We start from the raw sequence: 19,520 nt of genomic DNA, 5'->3' as shown, positions 1-19,520 counted from the left end.
TTTCCTATTCCCTTTCCTCCCCCCACCTCCCCCCCAATTCCTGCCCTTTTTTCCCCCTACTTCTGTCATGCTTTCCATACAAAATAAACATTCTGAGAGCTAACTCATTGCTAGAAATCAATTTAAAGGAGCAAGTGCTCTCTTGGAGCAACTCAAGTAACACTAAAAGGACTAAACCTCCCCTCCTAGTCACAAATGCACCACAGAGACAAGGGGATGCTGAAAACCTCCAGCAGCAAAACAAGTGGCATGGAGAGGGAGAGGTTGCTGAGGTTTTAAGGTGAAGGAAGGGGATGGGAACCATGCCTTTTCCTTTTAAATAATTACTTAAAAAACTGCTTTTTCACTCCAGCTTCCTGTACTCAGGCCTCTCAGCTTTTTGAAATTGAAATAAATGTGGTTTTCTGGCTAAGATTTGATAGCACTGTGGAGGACTTGGGCAAAAGTGCATACCCTCTGCTCTTTCCATTTTATTTCATTTGTGACTGCTTAGGGCTGAAATAACCCCATGACTCCTTCTGAATGATGCTGGATCAATTGGATTTTAAGGCTTTTTTCTCTTCCCCATGGACATTATCCCAGAGCTATTGGCCAGGGCAGTATCTCACCCCGTGATCTTCCAACCCCAGCCCAAGGCAGCTTCTTTTGCTATCTCTCCTTGCCATCTCTGCAGAAGGCAGGGATGCCCTGGAGGACTGAATGCTTCTGTCTGCTGATGGCTTATCTGAAGGGACCAGAAAAAAAAAAAGGAACAGAAATGCACATCTGTTGTGTTTCCTTCCATCCTTCCAACTGGCAAGATTTTTGGATGAGGGGAAAGAACCAACACACAGCTCCATGGTTCATCACAGCCTTGGGCATAGGGCTTCAGGCAGAAGACCTCTTGGCCTGAGAGTCTCCTCTCCCAAACCATCAAGCACTTTTTGTACGGCAGAAGAAGGCCAGAGATGGGAACAGAACCCCCTCAACTCCACTGTGGTTCCTCAGAGGAGCCCAGCCCAGTGCTCCAGTTAAGCCCACCTAGCTCAGTCTAGCAACACAGCGGACTTGGCTGTAACCATGTTTTGGAGATCACAGGGCTGCAACCTAGCTGAAATACGACCTTTTTGCACCCGCCTCAAATAACAAGATTATATTGGCTTTTTGAATTGTGTACAGCTAAAAAGCAGGGAGTCCCCAAAAGGAGAGGAAAGAGCTTGCTGCTAACAAACCATCCTGCCCACAGAAGAATGTTTATGGGTTGCCTGACAAAAAACTTTTTAGCTCTTTTTTTGGCCCCTCAGTGAAGTTTAGGAAAACCAAACCACACAGAGTTATCTAAATCCTAGCTGTTCATGAGACAAGAAGTGATGGCAAGTTTTGAGAACACACTCCAAGGTCTCTGCAGAACTTCACCAATAATGCCCCCTGTGACAACTCAGGCACAGACTACAGTTTATTTCAGGAGAAAGCACTGGACACTTTTTCTCATGTTCAATCATTTTTCAAAGTCATGGTTTTAGAACTGCTTTATTGCCCTGGGTGTGTTGTCTCAGCTAGAGCAGAACAAGTCAGCAGAAATAAAGCTGCATGTACAATTAATTCCCTTATTCCTCACTTCTTTTCATATTTAACCATAGTCACGATTCCCATCAAGGACTTTAGATTCCTTCATATAATTGCATACGCATTTTACACAATTAAATATCCAATAGACTCCATTAAATTAACTCAATGGATTGAAATCACCAATGCCACAAGAATTTGGCTGCCTGCACAGCACATCCTCTCCTTCCCACAGACACCTGAGGCTGGCTGTGACCCTCTCTGAACCAAACCATACCCACTTTCCAGGCAGCCCTGAAACTCAGCAAATTTTGATTTTTAATAGAAAAAGAGGAAGCAAATCCCAAGGACTCAAGCTTTTGCAGACAATAGATTGCCAGCTGTCTCTTTGAGTAAAAGTGGGGGGATCTGGCTATGCAGGCATAAATTCAAGGGGAAGAGAAAGTCCTAAAGGCACTCCTGGATCAATGCAGGACACATCGCAAAATATTTTCATGATGCTAGTGATGAAGTAAGAGTTTATGCATTAACACTGCTGAACAGGAGCACTGTCCAAAGACTCACCACGAGGCAGTTGAGGCACATGTGCAATGAAGAAGAGAAGATTTTAAAAACCCCAAACACTGAAGAGGTTTCACCTACCTCCGGTCGTTTCTCCTCCTTCTGAACAGTTTTTTGGTGTGTGCGATTTCAGCTTCATGAGGCAACGGATGGTAACCCTGTAAAACAGAGGGAAAAGCAGCCATCAGCTCCAGGAGGCACCAGCATGGAAGGGGTGAGGGTGAGACAGAGCTGCATACACAGCATATGAGCCTGGTAAAAGAAACAGCTCCCCCAAACATCCTTACAACATCCCAGACCCCACAAAAACAGGCTTGAAAATTCACAGATGTGTTGCACCTCTCAGGGCCATTGCAAGAAGCAGGGAATGAAGTTATCTGCAATTTCTGTATAGAAGAAACCACACAGGGCAAATGACAGGATCTCATATGTGTAAATCCCATACACACGATGGACAAGGAATTCACCCACTTCACACACGACACACTAAGCCATCCAATTCCCCTGGGCTGCTTCCTTTGTGTATTTATCCAAAATCCAGCTGAAAAAATGTCTGTAAAGGAAGATGCTCAGCACCATTTTGAGGATACCTGGGGAAACCAGGAGGAGCCACAGCTGGTAGGTCTGCTGGGGCTGTGCCCTCACCCCAGTAGGAAGGGAACAACCACGTCAGAAGCACCTCACTTAGCCTGCCCACCATGAATGAGTCAGCCTATGCCATCCCTGCAGCAAGGACAGGTGGCACCCACCTCACAGACAACAACTGAGGTGACAAGGATGGTAAATCATGAGCCCAAGCCCAAGATGAAGGAGGGCAGATTTAGATGAGATTAAAGGCAGAAAGTTTTTACTAGTAATTAGGGAGAAAGTCTTTACTGTGAGGGTGCTGAGGGCCTGGCCCAGGGTGCCCAGAGCAGCTGTGGCTGTCCCTGGATCCCTGGCAGTGTCCAAGGCCAGGCTGGACAGGACTCGGAGCCACCTGGGCTATCAGGTGTCCCTGCCCATGGCAGGGGAGTTGGAATGAGATGACCTTAAAGTGCCTTCCAACCCAAACCAATCTAGGATTCTGTGATTCCAAGGCAAGGCAGTGGCAGAGCTGTGTGTTACTCCAGCTGCTGCCTTTCCAGTGCCCTCTTTCCACTGAAGGTGCCGACTCTGATGCGGTCTGTTCATCTGATAAGGGGGCTGCTGTATTTACTATCCTACTATGGGCATGATGAGGCTTTGTTAAGGCTCACACAGAGCTCTGAAGTTCCTGGATGAAAGGCCCTACGTAAGTACAAAGTATTATTTATTTTCCAGGGACCACAGAGCTGTCATAACTATAATGAATTTAATTTATGCAGTATTGTCCTTCACCAGCTGGCAATAAAAGCCCTGTAAAAGTTGCTCCTTTTATTTCCATCACCATCTATCTCAGCCTGGAGTTCCAGCCACTGCTGGCAATCACCACGTGCAAGGGGCCATGAGGGAGCAGCCTGGGCAAGGGCAAGGGTTGGGTGGGGATGTGCCTCATCAAGCAGATTTGTGACACTGGCATGACAACATAACACACTGACTTCAGAAAAAAGTCCCTCTCTCTTTCTGCAAAGAGCCTTTAGCAAAGGCAGTTGATTTCAGTAGCAGTTGCTGAGATAACAGTATTTTGAGTTTCTCCAGGGAAAGATGTAATGGAGGAGAAAGGTTCCTGGGGATGATGAATTTAGTCCAGAGAAGGCATCATGAAGTTGAGGACAGACAGGGTTTATTGTGGCCATCCATCCTAAGCACAGCAAAAAGCCTGGAGGAACTGCTGCTGCAGTAACCCCACAGCTCCCATGGCAGCTGGAGCCTTCCCATTCTCTCCTCCAGGCTTCAAGCCATAAGGAACTCACTGAGCCAAAATATAAAATTATTAGAAAAGCTCCAAAGGAGAGCTACAATGATGATGAGGGGTCTGGAGGGGCCACATGAAAAAGTGTCTGAGGGCACTGTGCTTGTTCAACCTCGAGAGGGACTGAGGCCAGACCTCACTGGGGTCTGCAGCTCCTCCCAAGGGACAGCTCCAATCTCTGTTCCCTGTGACAGGGACAGGACCTAGGAAACAGCTGGAGCTGTGCCAGGGAGGGTTAGGTGGGATATCAGGGAAAGGCTGTTCCCCAGAGGGTGCTGGCACTGCCCAGGCTCCCCAGGGATGGGCACGGCCCCGAGGCTGCCAGAGCTCCAGGAGCCTTTGGACAGCGCTGCCAGGGATGCCCAGGGTGGGATTGCTGGGGGTCTGTGAAGGGCAGGAGCTGGAATGGGTGATCCTGGTGGGTCCCTTACAACTCAGAATATCCTAGAATTCCATGATTCTGTAATAGCTTAGAATCACAGGATCCCAGAACAGTTCAGGTTGGAAAGAACCTTAAAGATCACCCAGTTCCAACCCACCTGCCACTGCCAGGGACCTTCTACCAGACCAGAGTGCTCCCACTGAAACTGCTTCACTGCTGAGGGCTGTCATTTGAGTGTTCCTCATCACTCACTTTCCCCATAATTTATTTTCACTGAAGGCATAGGAGGAGCTTGATATCTCTGAGATCTCGGTTCCTTTGAAAAAATTACTTGAAATTGGCCAACAGATACCAAACTGAATGAGGAAAGGAGGGGAAGGAGGAGACACACACAGTCCAACCCCATCAGCACAGCTAGTTTAGGAAATGAGGCTAAAAATAGTACAATAATTAGCGAGGCTGTTTCTAAATGTTGTACTACCACAGCAGGCTAATGCTTGGGGTGTTTTTAAGAATTTAAGCTGCACTGCAAACACATGTGCAAATACAATTACCTCAGAAAAATGAAACTATTTCCACTCCACACAAGGACCAATTTCCTCTAGTGAAGACCTCATTAAAGCCTTAGGAGCTGCCTTTCTGCTCTTTCCAACTAGAAACCATAATACAGTGGTGCATTCCTGCATGTCCTCCTTGCAGAGAAGCCCTATGCTTCCATAGACTTCTACCCACCAGGAGCTGACGTCAACGGGATGAGAGATGAATTAATTACATGGGAATAAGTTCCTAATCCAAGGAGCACTCCTGGACACTGCCTGTGCTTGAACAGAGGAGAACTTCGTGTCCCCATTTACGAAAATCAAACCTCTCCTTTCTCCAGCTGAGCAGTTCCCTTCCTCAGTCCTCGTCGTGAGACAATGTTTTGGAAAAAAACAGTCACTGATCCCTACTCTTGTCTATTTTGGTGCCTAAACAAAGCTAAATTTGGAAGGGGGAAAAGTCGACTTTTTTTTTTTTTTTTTTTTTTTTGTGCAGCGAGCTGATGCAAAAGGAAATATCAGCAAATTGCAAGCAGGGCGGAGTGGCTGGAGAAGACCAAAGGTGATGGGTGGGTGGGGATAGAATCCCAAGGGCATGGTGAGAGCTTTGATAACACAGCCCTTGTCTCGAGGCTGCTGCCCACCATGGGTCATGCAGCACAGCCGTGGAAGTGCCTTGAGCAGAGCCAGCTCACTGAGGACAATGTGAATCTGAAATGCAGCTCTTCCAGCAGACACACTCCTTCTGAAGCCAAAACCCCTGAACAGAGCCAAAGGAAAACGTCTCTCCAGGCAGAAGACCACAAGAGGGATGGGTTTTCCTCCTGCTTCAGCCAGAAACACCATGCTCAGATGCCCATGGTTTTCACAGGCAGGTTTGCAACTTCTCAGTGGGCAGCAAAATCACATTTGGTCTCCTTTCCACACGGGCTTTATCTTGATATTTATTCACAGGTGGCTGGAGAAGGTAACAAACCAGTATTTCAGTGCTGCTGGTTCTGAAAACGATGGGTGTGGGAAAAGCAAAGCACAAGGAAGCCATGGTCACAGAAAGAATTGCTAATAGGACTAATTTTCAGTTTTGGAGCTAATCACTCTGTGGTTTGCATGGTGGGAAGCTTGGAGCAGAACCTGAGATGCCCAGGGAACTTCTAATGCACATATACTCCAATTTAAATCATAAACATACATGCTCTAACAAGAAGGGCCAAAAGCTCTGGAAAAGAAGGGCTGTTCAGGAATGGTCTGCCCACTGGGCCAGTCCCCAAGAGATCAACTGTGTTGTGATGTGCATACACGGTTTTTAGATTTTTTGAGGAAAACAACTTTTGGAGAAGGTGATGTCTGGCAAGCTCAGGTGACTGTGGTATGGCCAGCTAGGGAAATCTGTCATCTACTGGAATTGCTGTAAACAGAGGACACAGGCAGCAGGTTTGAAGGCCCTCGGCTCTCTTTTTGTGCTTTACCTTCCTAATGAAGGTGTCTGTCCAACCTTCATCCCCATCTACCTGCCTGTGGGAATACAAAAAGCTGCCCCCCAGGCACATTTACATCAAATCTCAATGAAAGAACAAACAAAAAGTTTTCAAGACCTCACTGGCATTCTGCAGCAACCCAAGAGCCTCCACCTCTTTCCCCACTGATACCTGCCTCTCTCTGTTGTTGATACCAGCAACATCCCTCTGCTGATCCCACTCCACCACACACCCCAGCCCAGTAGCCTGTGGGATGCTGGCTTGAGAGGGACATGCAGAAGAGGGGCAGGAGCAGAGCAGGGAAATTGTTGGGTATAGTGCTACCCTCCTACAAAAAAGACTGTGCTGTGATTTTTCTTATGCCTCCTTTGCAGCAGGATCATCTGAAGAAGCTGGAGGAGGGCACTAGCTTTGCCTTTTTTATTGGGGTTGGCAAATTAGTAGAATCTTAGAATGCTTTGGGTTGAAAAGGACCTTAAAGATCATCTAGTTCCACCCCTCTGCGAGGAATGGGGGAGCCACAGCTGCTCTGGGCACCCTGGGCCAGGGCCTGCCCACCCTCCCAGCCAGCAATTCCTCATTCCCAATAGCCCATCTGTGCCTGCCCTCTGGCCCTGGGAAGCCATTCCCTGGCTGCTGTCCCTCCATGCCTTGTGCCCAGTGCCTGTGCAGCTCTCCTGGAGCCCCTGGAGGCCCTGGCAGCCTTCTCCTGTGCAGGTGAGCAGCCCCAGCTGTGCCAGGCTGGCTCCAGAGCAGAGGGGCTCCAGCCCTGGCAGCATCTCCGTGCCCTCCTCTGCACTGGCTCCAGCAGCTCCAGGTCCTTGTGCTGTTGGAGCCAGGGCTGGGGCAGCTCTGCAGGTGGGGTCTCACCTGAGCCCAGAGGCACAGGGGCAGAATCCCCCCTGCCCTGCTGCCCACACTGGAGGACCAGCCCAGGGCAGGGGGTTCAGGCCAGGGTAGGTCCATCCTCCCTTCCATGAACCCTCCCAAGTCACAATTTGATTGCAGGAATGAGGCTGAGCTTTTTCCTGACACTGATTTTTCTGTGACCACCCTGAGGCAGCAAATCACAGCAACTCCTTTGGCATCTGAAATCAAAAGCCTTACAGTAGAGATAGCCCTATCTGGGACCAACCTGCACCCTCCCTGCTCCTCTTCTCCTCCACTGCTGCATTCCCAAGTGCAGCTATTTGTTGCCTGAGGTGGCTGAACTCCTGGGTGTTTCACAAAGACTCGAGGGGCTTCTAGGGGTTTGGGTTCATTGCTTAATCCGTGTGGTTTTTACAGCCTGACTTTCAGATGTGAAACCTCAACCCACAAAGCAACTGCCTTCACTCATGTCAACTTATTCCCCCTCTTCCACAGACGTTCCCCATGCAGCAGAAACAACCCCAGCCTGTGATCGCCAAGCAGGTGAAGACACCTGAATAGGAAACAACAACACTGAAACCCTGAGATTGAACAGAAGGCTGAGAAAAGCACTGGACTGATGGAAAAAAACAACACTCAGGTGATGAGAGAAGGAAATGATCCAGCCACAGTGCAGGATCAGTCCCGCTGGAGCTTTATCTCAAGAGCCTTTTGTGCCCTCAAGAAACATCCGCCCTTGCTTATCTTAAACAAATGGTTGCAGAAGGCCTGAACTGAACAAACAGGTTATTAGGCCTGAGGTAGGAGCTGGGAGTTTCACTCAGTTTTATCGCACACAAAGTTCAGGGTGGGATTTATTTTCTGGGGGAATGGGAAGGGTGAGGTGGGGCTGGAATCACTGAGGACGCCCCATCTGCCCGTGCAAAGGGAACAACAGAAATTCTGAGGCTGGAGGGAGTGTAAAAAGATAAATACATTGTTGTTCCGGAAATGATCAGCAGAAACCCACCCAGTGAATTGCAACATCCTGCAACAAGGTTTTCACCTGCCCATAGGGATGGATTCTCCAAGGCAGGGAACTCCAGGACAGCAGAGATCTGCAGATATATTGAACTTTTATTGTGCCAGTCCTGCAGTCATGGTGCCTATGGGGTTGAACGTGCCAATATATTCAGTACAACCATCCCAGCCAGCCCCTTGCATATGAAAAACATGGCAAAGGTGCCACTGGCAGCACCCCCATCACCTCTATCCATCCATGGCTGGTATTTCTGGTGGAGGTGATTCCAATGGAAGGTATCCCAACCCATGGCAGGGGCTGGAACGAGATGAGCTTCATGGTCCCCTCCAACCCAAATCCTTCTGTGATTCTATGATTTAGTGATACATGAGTATCTCTAAGTCCTGTGGGTATTTCCAGCAGAGCTCTCTCCTCAGAGGCCACTTTCCTCTTCCTCCTTCAGGAATTCCCATGGCTCCGGTCTGTCACCCACACGGGGATTTTTTTACATCTTAGAAGGAGAGAGCTGAGGCACAAACCAAAGCCTTGACCTGGTTTGGAGGCCATGGAAGGACACCAAACACTGCCAGGAAGCCACACAGAAATTATTTCCTCTCTGTTAAAATGCAAGTGATAAATCTGTTCCTTTAAATTGCAAGCTATTCATATTTTCCTGTAAGGTACTTACAATAAGAGTTGCTTCTGAATAAGCAAGCAGTTGATGGTCAACATCTAAGGAATAGAAAGTGGAACAATTCTGCAAAATACTCCCTACACAAGATAAAAGGCAGGTAAACCCTTGTATGGTCCTTTATGGCTCTACCATCCTTCCTCACCCACAACACAGCACACGTTGGTCCTGGCAACCTCCAAGGACACCTTCTTCAACATCAATGATTGCAGCCAGGGCTAAATTAAACTACAGGACTGACAAATTTATTTCTAGCCATCCAGGAACCAGAAAAGGAGCAAAACTCTCTGGGTTTTGCCACCACTGATCTATGAAGCTATGTTGTGCAGAAGAGATGCTCTGTGGGACCTTAACAGCAGGATGTGCTGGCCTGATGAATCATGGCATACTGCAACATGCCCCAGAGAGGCTCGAGGAACATTTGGATAACATTGTCAGGCACAGGGTGGAATTCTTAGTTGTGTCCTGTGCAGGGCCAGGAACTGGACTGCAATGATCCTTGTGAGTCCCCTCCAGCTCAGGTCATTCTGTGGTTCTGTGATTCTAAGTAATTCCACAAGAGATGTCCCAGTTTGGAGGATTTCTTGGATAACTGCATCTTTGGGGCATACATCATAAACCACAGATGGCCAGCAGAGGCTGAATGTGCAGCTGCAGTACACATGCCTCAGTGACGGGCACAGTGGCGGAGACTTTTTCCAAAAAAAAAAATAAAAGGGTGGGATGGCTGTGACTGTGATCAGGACTGTCACAGCTAAACATCACTCCTTAGTTATCACTAAAACCACCTGCAGTGTTCCCTGTAGGGCTCTGCCCTTCCCAGTTGGCCCAAGGACACAAACTCCTGGATTCCCATTTGCTGAGCGTGAATGCTCTGGTGGGCACTTCTCACAGAATAATGGGTGTTTTCATGAACCACAGACTCCACACATGCAGTCCTGGATCAAAAGAAGTATCATTCAGGCACTTCTTTTCCCATCACCTCTCCTTGGTGTTTGTTACTGGCTCCTGACAGAGAGCAGACACACAGCTAGAGGCAAGGCAGCATTGAAAATACTTGGTGGCCCAAATACTTGGTGGCAGCTAAGCTGTCCCCCCTCTGCACCCAGCTCTGGGATGGCACAAAACACACAGAGAAAGGCAGAACAACCCGGCATGAAACTCCCTGTGCGAGGTGAAGGATGCAAATGCAATTAAAGCATTAGAATAATTAGGCAAAGCATCCCAATTAAGGCATGGCCTGAACCTTCCTTGACGCCTTCTGCTGATTACTGACAGCACATTTTCCGGGGTCTATTTTTAACTCTTGGCCCCTGAGCTCCTGAATTATACATAATTCAGAGATAATAAAACTTTAAAAACCAGGACAAAGTCTCCTAGGAGGAACTGCCTCTGCAAACACACAAGTTCACAGCAGGAGGAGAAGCCCAACCAGGCCCAGCTAAGGCACGGAGATGGGGACAGGCTGGAGACACTGCTGCACTGAGACAGGGTGCTCCAGACACGCCGACACGGACACACAGTGCCATAGGAAGAGTATAAATAACAGACAAAAGAAATCCCCTTTTGTTACCAGAATCCGCAAATCCCAAATCAGTTACAAGCTGACTTAGGAAATGGAGCTTTTTCCCATGTTGTAGCAAAATGGGAACAATACTTTGCGAGTGGAAGTAACTCTAATTGTTTTAACTGATGTTATTTTAGTGTTGTTTAGGTTTATTGTTTATTTGTATGTATTTCCTCTACCCTGGTCAGGCTTAAAAACAAACTGTACTGTCAGCAGTAAAGCATCCCATCCATAAATAAATACATTTATCCAGTAAGTGTAGTTATAACCACACCATTGCTTGGAGTCCTAAAATGCAGATTATTTAAAGAATCACTAAAATAAATCGCACTGATGACCTGAGTTTGCTTTTCCCTGGAAAAAGGAGCCTTTTTCAGCTAATACTGGTAATAAATACTGCCCACATCACTTGTGATCAGGAGGCACTACACATTCTGTTTGGTTTGCAGTCTGTCCAGGTAGCCCAAGCTCATCCTGAGAAAGGGTTGCACTACTCTGAAAAGCTTTTCTTACATTTTCCTTGGCTTGCACTAGCTTGGGGGTGAAGGAGGAATGGCTTTACCTGGCCCTTAAGACTGTAATGAGGCTGCTATTGGAATACTTGTAATTTGAGCTATTTCAGTGCCTCTGGGACCTCACTTTTCTTTAAAATATACATTTTATCTGTATCTGTCATGTTCCTCAGTCCAGTTTTTCCACCACCCCCATTTGTGCACCTCAGCATGCTGTTTGACCATGTCTCTGCAGCTGAGATGAAGTGAGGTGGGATGGCAGGAGGTCCCTCAACATCTCCCCACTGTTCCATCCTCACAAGGAGGAGACCCACAGGCAGAACCGGGATAAATTCTAAAGGTGACCCATAAAACACACCTGATAGGGCTTCAGGGAGTTTAAGAACCTCTAAGCTCAAAACTTTTTGTGCTATGCCCAGTGTTGGTACAGCCTCCTCTGGCCAGGTATGCTTGAACCTGTTTTGCTCCCAGGTGATGTGGGCCACATCCGAGAATATTTTCATTTCATTACTATTCAAAAAAGGTGTGTTTTCCATGCCCATCTGTGCAATTGCCCAGAACCAGGCCTCTGCTCATCTTCTTTAGGACAGATCAGGGCTTCAGCCTGAAGGAGCTTCAAGATCCTGCAAGCTCCTGGGATTTGGGACAGTGCAACAGTTATGAAACACCTCCTTTATACAGTGACAACTTCACAGCCTTACACACAACAGGTGGCTTCTTTTTCCTTTCACCATGGGTAGACCCAGAGGCAATAGGAGAACTTTCTCAGTGCTCAGTCCTTGGCAATTCCCACTGGACACTTTCCAAGTGCATTAAGTTTTTCAACACCATCAGATTGAAAGCAATAGCTTGTAATTCAACAAGCTTTTTTTTTTTTTTTTAAACATGATCCATATTCCTATGATCCATATCCCTATGATCCATATGCTGCACTACCAAAGCAAAAGGGAATTTTGGCATCATCCTTCATATGGTCATGGTAGTGGCAGCCCCTCTTGGCCCACCAGTGGACATTTCTCACAGACCTTCATGGCTAAAGCATGCTCCTTTCCTTTCCTAAGTCCCTTGTGTTGTGCTGGAAACATTCTCACACAACAGATATTCCTGTCTGCAGTTGGCTGAAGACAGACCAATGTACTTTCCTCAGGACTATGCCTCCAAGAGAAGTTTTTTCTCCTCTCAGAAGCTGCTGCCTAGCCTAGTTCAGCCCAGAGAGATCATGTGAGGATCTCATGTCTCTGTCACCCTTGCTTGGGGAAATATGCCAATGTGCATATGCCAATTTAATCCTACAAAAACCCTACTCTTCCCTTTGAAAAGTCCTGCTCCTTCATGGGAGTGTGGGCTGTGCAACACCAGGGACTGTCTTGCTCCTTCCCAGTTCACTGGTAGTTTGTACCTGGGGAGAAGAAACTGCTCCTTGAGCATCCACCTGATCTCTCCCAGGATTTTCCTATTATGCAATAAGGATCTAGGATTCCTCCTGCTGTAATGGGCTGCAATGCAGGGAAAAGCTCAGAAAACATTATGCACTAGCCACAGAGTATCAATAATATCACATCACCTATTAACTTCACTAGTGGTTTTTCACTGACCTTCTTCAGACCTCTGTGAGACACAGGCTACTTTGAACAGTAAAACAGATGAGTAAGAAAGGCATGTTTGTAGCTGCTTTACAGCTGTGTCCAAATGTGACACTGGAAACACATCTGGCATCTCCACCAAGTAAAGGATCCTCAAAAACTGTTTTCTATCCAAAGTTGATAGAGGACAAGCAGCAGGATGTCCATATTGGTTCTCCCGAGCCTTGCAAAGTCCAAATCTCAAACATGACATCTCCCAAGACTGTGGCATCATTCATACATCAGCTCTCCTACCAGGGAAGGCATAACTTACAGCTCCTTTTGTGATGAGTACCAGGTGCTGGGTGAAGCCTCTTCAATTAATTTCATACTGGTCACAAGGATGCACCTTCAGGTGTTTCACAAGATCCAAGTGGGGACAAAATACATTAGATTGAGGTTGGACATTAGGGAAAATTTCTGCATGGAAAGGGTTGTCAAACATGGAAGAGGGTTGCCCAGAGCAGTGGTGGATCCCTCATCCTTGGACGGGTTTAAAAGCTGTGTGGATGTGGCACTGGGGGTCATGGGTCAGTGGTGACCTTGGCAGTGCTGGGGGAATGGCTGGACTCAATGATCTTTTTTCCAACCTAAACCTATTCTATGATTCCATAAGAATCAGCGCCAAAACTCAAGAAACCACACAACTCCTGGATATGTTTTCATATGTCAAGTGACCAACACCAAAGACATTGCTTTCTGGATGTAAAGGGTCATGTTGCCCCTCCTCACTACAGTTTTTTCAGCTGCTTTCTGATTTCCTTGATGCCTTTGTAGCTGGCAGAATCAGGCCTGTGATTGGCTCAGCTCCAGAAGCTGGAAAGGGTCTGAGACACTGGCCACCAAGACTGGAATGGGCAGTGAGCAGAACAGGGCATGACAGGAAAACTGAAGATGCACTTAGTGATTACAAAGCTGGAAGGAGATACCAAACTGCTTGCCACCAGAGATGGTAATTTTGGGAACCAGCACATCCCCCACATCTTTGCCAGCTGTGTTGTCTGCCCAGGACTCCTGCCCACCTCCATCAGCAACACAGCCATAAGCATCCTACAGATGCTCTGCCTCCAAAGTGGCTTTGAAATCACAGAGGAACCCTACAAAAGCCCTAGGATGCAAAATGAGATCTCCCAAGCCACACTCCATGCTTACTCCATGCTTGAGGAGATCTCCTATGGCCTTAAATTAGGTAGACAAGTACCTCACTGAAAGTGGTTTTAGGCATCCTGACTGGCATTCACACACAGCTAAAGAAGGGTGGATTTAGGTAAGATATTAGGAAGGATTTCTTCCTTCTCTAGGCCCTGCCACAGGTTGCCTAGAGAAACTGTGGCTGCCGCTGGATCCCTGGAAGTTCCAGGTGAGATTGGACCAGGCTTGGAGCATGCTGGGCCAGTAGAAGATGTCCCTGCCCATGGCAGTAGGTTGGAATGAGAAGGTGTCTGAAGTCCCTTCCAACCCAAGCCATTCTACGATTCTGTGGCACTGCTCTTTGCCTGCTTCATTTAAATCCATGTACAAGATGCTAAAGGCACATGGGTCCCTCCCTCCTCCCTGCACCTCTGCTGGGATTGCAGACAACCCAGTGAGCCAGGATCTCTCAAGCCTGCCCTTCCCAAAACCAAGTCATCAGACATCTGTGACTCTGTGCTTGGCAGCCTCAACCTTTCTTTCCTTATCACTGCCAGAAATTATTCATTTAACATCCCTGGCCTTCCGCCAGCAAAAGCACGGTGTGAGGAGCAGAACCATCTCCTCTGCTCCTCCTGTGAACCAAAGCAACAAAAGTGAGGCTCTTACTCAAGCAAATTAAAAAAAAAAAGTAATTCCCACCAGCTAAGAAAAGCTGGAGGTTAATATAAATTCCATGGGTTTGAGGGGGAAATGGAGCTGCATTCAAAGACTCGATGGCTAACCACGCTTCCTCAGTCTGGCAACTGCCCACTCCCCCGGCAGAGTTATTGAGGAAGTTAGATGAGTGCTGTATTTGTTCCAGCTGCAGATTTCCCTTAACCCCTGGTAGTGGTGTTTTCAAAAAACACAGGTCTTGTTTTCTTGATGGCAGTTTTTCATTTTTGTGCATGCCACGGCTACAGTTATTAGCTTTAAGTGCTGTCATTTGTAGATTAAAACTGAAGAAAAAAACCCCTGTTGCCATTCTAAGAAGTCCAGGCTGGATGAGCAAAACGAGGGATTAGAAGAAGGCTTTCAGGAATTAGCTTGGAACAGGAAAGAAGAAGATAAAGCCATTATAAAAGCTTCTGCTAATACAGGAGTCTTTTTTGTTGTGGTAATGCAGCCACACAAATTCCTATGAAGATTTATTAGTTAGGTCATAGAATGTGCTCTCCTTCCTTCTTTGATGATAAAATCAAGAATATTTTCCTCCAGCAACATGCTCCTTTCTCTCAATGGGGAGGAAATAAATTACACACTTTTCCAAGACTGTGCCTGTGATATACAGAAGGCTACAGGTGAGGCTGATGCCTTCAGACCAGAGAAAGACATGCTGAAATTCAGGTACCTGTTTAGAAGCTGCACTGTTTGGATGCTCCCTGCATGGTGAGCACAACCTCAGGTCTGTGGTACCCAGCACTTGATGGAGCTGGGATACACAGCACTGTCCCCTTCCAGCATCCCAGACCTGCACAGCACCCGCTGTCCCATGGAATTTCAGTCCAGCAAAGCACTTACTTTATGCGACTCTGCTCCTAAGTCTGCTATTTGCCTTGGCCTGCAGCCAGCCAAGCACTTAGGCACATGCTTAAACTTAAGCACAAGAGTAAACAGATTGAAGTCAGAGGGACTTAAAATTAAGCACATATTTCAAGGATTTGCTGGATAAGGGCCTTAACCCTGGTGTGCTGCATTTAACTGGGATGATTCCCATCTGATTAGCTCCCCCTTTTCCTCGACCTTCCCTCCACTGGACCGGGAAACAAACGGTTTCTGTTTTGCCACTATGCTAAAGGCCTGGCTTTAAAGAAACCTTGTCAAGCCTCCAGGCAAGCATGTCTTTCTTTAATTATACCTGCCTGTGAAATACCTTCCAGAAATCCCCACCCAAACAAAGCCTCAGGAAAGGAAATAACGGAAATTCTTGATGGTTTCCACAGGGGAAGCGATCCTAACCAGTGAGACGAGGCGCACGTAAGATGAGGCTGATGACTGTTCCTACTGTACACAGCTTCCAGCACAGGGAGACTCCTTAAAGCTCCAGCAGAAACTCCCAGCTACCTCAGCCTCACCTCCCAGAGCAGGATGCTCCCTGAACCTGTCCCCTGGACGTGTCTTTCTGCATGTGTTAAGATCTGAAAAGCTATTTGGTGACTACACAGGGCAAGAAGAGAGATGTAGAAACACAAAATCCATGAAACCACCCCAGCACACTGCAGCATCCAATGGGGAATCTTTCAAGATGCCAAACAGCTTCCGAAGGGCTGGAAGGCACTTGCAGGATGGAGGGATGGTTTGCCATTCTACACCCTTTCACATGAGCTTTTAAACTTTGCTTTGATTGCATCTACCCGTGGTAGGAGCTTGGTGGCTGTGGGTAGGTAGGCAGGTCTGACAGGGTGAAAGCTCTCTTGGCAAACAGGCAGCCACTCCAAACAGTCATCACAGGCAAGTCTTTGACAGAACAGAAAAGCAAAAAATTAGAAACCTGGACAGAGAAAATGGAGATTTTCTGTGGATTTCTTCAGAAACAGGACTGCTCTCATCAAGGAGCACCAACTTGCCAGGACTTGAGAGCGGACTAAGGGACCATCACCAAGTCCTACTCTCATCCCTTACCTGTTCCCCTATAATTCACTTTCAGCCATGCCCTGCTGCATTAATCTCTGCTCCTGAACAGTCAGTCCTTCTCTGATTTACCTGTGCTAAACATAGCAAAGGCATCAAATAACCAAATGCCTTTGGATAAGCAAGATGCCTGTGAAAGATGGCTGGATTCCTCCATCTAAACTGCAAATCACTCTAGGTGACTACTAAATCATTCATTTTTATATGCAGAAAGACTTCTGTGCTGTCTAAACACCTTGTCTTTTAATACAATCTAATGTCAGGAAAATTGCCTCAGATCTCCCAGAAAAGCACAGCCACCAGTTGCTGCACTACAGCCTTGCCCTTCCTGAACCAACAACTCTCAGAATTTGAGGACTTGCAGAATAAATTCATGTTCTGCCTTGTATGCAAATCATGCCAGGAAAAGATGCAGCAAGTAGAAGCCAAACAAGGCAGTTTTCTTCTCCTTCAGACTGGAATGTCAGGATGATCAAGTAGTCCCAGAACTCCACCTCTAACTTAGCAGGTTCCCAGCCTTAGGTACAATTGCAACCCTTGGAGCTACTTTAATTTTGTGGCCTCACTGGCCATGGGTAGCTAGGCATTGGTTCTCTGGAATATAAGCAAAGGAACTGTATCTTGGAATTCTGTCACACTTCACCTGCCCTCCACTAAGGTCAACAAACCCAATGTAATTATCACTTATACTTGGAAGCACCACCAAAATTCTGGAGCTAGACTCTGTGTGCAGAGATCAGAAAGCTGCTTCAGCACCAGAAGAAAAGGCTGAAAGAAGGACCCACACCTTTCTTCCTTTTACCTTCAAACGTGGGCATTTGTGAAAAAAGAAAAGAGTTTAAATAACAAATCTATTTGCCTAAGTACTTAAAAATGGAACTACAAATGGTTTTCCTTTTAGCTAAAGGAAAGTGTGTAGCACGTGTAGTCCCAACACTGCGGCACTGCAAGAGGGGTGGGGGTGAGGCCCTGAATTCCACCCTGGCTGTGAGTGTTCTCGCCATTCCCTCAGAATTCCAGGCAAGACATGTGACCACTCTCCCCCACCTCTGACAGGCTTTCATAGCCATGTCTGGTCTCGCTTCAGCTCTTGGGACACTTGCAGGAGAAGAGGAGTTTCCACCCACCCGCCCTGACGAGGCGGGCGAGGGGACAGAGGAGCCGTCGCGGCGCTGCTCGGATCATGTCAGGTCGCACGTACGTTTGAAGTCGGCCACCGCGTTCCTGCTTCCTCCGCCGCTCGCAGGGCTGATCCTCAGGAAAGCTCTGTAGTGCGAGGAAATCCTGGCCATGGCCAGCACAGCGTTATCGACATGGCGAGGAGATAAAAACGGCAGGAACTGCCTTACGGCGAGATTGCCACCGCCATCCACGCGGCCACGCGGTGCCAAGGGCCAGCGGGCTGGGACGCGGCCAGGCGAGGTCAAGCATGCTGCTAGACGGTTAATTGTGTCAAAAAAAAAGAAAAAAAAAAAAAAAAGAAAAAAAAAAGGTGGGTTCCTACAACTTGATGAGCATGATACGCTCTCCCTCTGGCAAATGCATCAGGTTTTCAGCGTATGATGTGGCTTCCTGCGTTGAACTAGACTTCTCTTAGAAGGCCACAGGTCTCACCTTCTCCTTTGGGAGGAGATACCATTTAGCCTGGCAGATACCACCTGGAAAGACAATCACTGTTCATGGTGGCAGAACCTAGCATGGGCAGCAAGTTTTGTGACTGCTCTGGTTTCATGAAAAATATCACAGAAACCTCCTTAGCAGCCCTCTGACCAGTGTATGACCCCCCTCCTGGAGAGATGCAGGTGACCTTCATGACAGACAGGACTGGTGGGCAAATTGGTGTGGCCCCCCAGCACCTCCTGAAGACCTTTTACCCTAGGACTTGCTGGCTCAGACCTTCATGGTTTGTGAGATACATCTGAGGAGAAAGTCATTGAAAGTCTTGGCTTGAAAAACTGAATTCTGCCAGGTGGTGGTGAATCCCTGGTACAACCATAATATGTAAAGCAGCTGGGCCTCCTTCAACCCCATCCTTGCTGGAGACTGCACACCTGCAGCACACAGGCCTTGCACCTGCACTACAGGAGCAGCAGAAATCCCCCCTCTTGGACAAGCCAAGAAATGGAGGAGGTGCAGGGCTAGTGGGACTTGAAGGCTCACCCTCCCTAGGTGTGGGTTGGGCCACATGTTGAGCAAGTGGGGAAGATGCTGCTGTGGCACGGAAGGAGCACCTAGGCAGGGTAAGGGGACGGATTTCCCCCCACCATGAGAAACACCCCTTGGTAATTTCTCCAGGCATAACACTGCACCAGAAATAGATCTCCTCTGAGATTTCATTCTGTTTTCTCTTTCTTCTTTTTTTTCCTTTTTGCAGGACTACTGAGTTCGCGGAGTCTCTCTTTAATGTCACATGTGTGGCTCAGGTCCCTCAGGCCCCAGCAGAAACAGCCTGGGATATTTGCACAGACCCCTCACAATGGAAGGAAGAGGGTGTAGGAGGGAGGATCAGGCTGCTGACCCCTTTATTGTTCTTGGGCCAGAAGAAAGCTTCCTCCTGGCTTAAGAACCACGGCGCTGAAAAAGTTTTCCAGCCAAAACGAGTCAGATGGAGTCACTGGGTGGTGGTTTTTATTTTTTTTTTTTTCTTTCTCCTTCCCCTGCCTCCCCCTTCGGTCAAGCGACGGGGAGTCACAGGGTTGTGCTCCATTCACAAAATACCTGCTGCACATCACGTAGTCCTTCCCCCCGACGGTGGGGAAAGGCGCTGTAACCCAAGCAAACGAAAATAAACCATTTTTTTTCCCTTTCTCTGCAGATTTGAAAAAAAAAAAAAAAGAAAGAAAAAAGGGAAGAAAGGACCCTGCTCCCAGACTGACGCCTCCAGCGTGCGCCCGCCAGGGAAGGGGTAGGCGGAGGGGGGAAACAAGACGACGATATGAAAGAAAACAAAAACAGCAAATTCTGCTCTGAAAGGATTAAATGGAGGTTTTCCAAAAAAACACCCTGCCATTATATAACGAGGCTTAGCTCGGAGTCACCAGGGTCACACGATGCAGCAGACTGGAAAAACCAAAGCGCA

At 47.6% G+C, this 19,520-nt stretch overlaps 1 protein-coding gene across 4 annotated transcripts in view; it reads right to left on the bottom strand.

Moving 5' to 3' along the window:
• Window positions 1-19,520, bottom strand: part of CTIF (cap binding complex dependent translation initiation factor) — a 147,082-nt gene that overhangs the window by 66,413 nt on the left and 61,149 nt on the right. For all 4 annotated transcript variants that reach the window (XM_059873390.1, XM_059873388.1, XM_059873389.1 and 1 more), the window contains one exon: window positions 2,188-2,264. In XM_059873390.1, the coding sequence (XP_059729373.1) occupies window positions 2,188-2,264 (77 nt within the window). The remainder of the gene's footprint in view (window positions 1-2,187; window positions 2,265-19,520) is intronic.

The sequence above is a fragment of the Haemorhous mexicanus genome, chromosome Z (genome assembly GCF_027477595.1).
Source record: "Haemorhous mexicanus isolate bHaeMex1 chromosome Z, bHaeMex1.pri, whole genome shotgun sequence".
Taxonomy (NCBI): domain Eukaryota; kingdom Metazoa; phylum Chordata; class Aves; order Passeriformes; family Fringillidae; genus Haemorhous; species Haemorhous mexicanus.
This window is presented reverse-complemented; position numbering and strand designations above follow the sequence as displayed.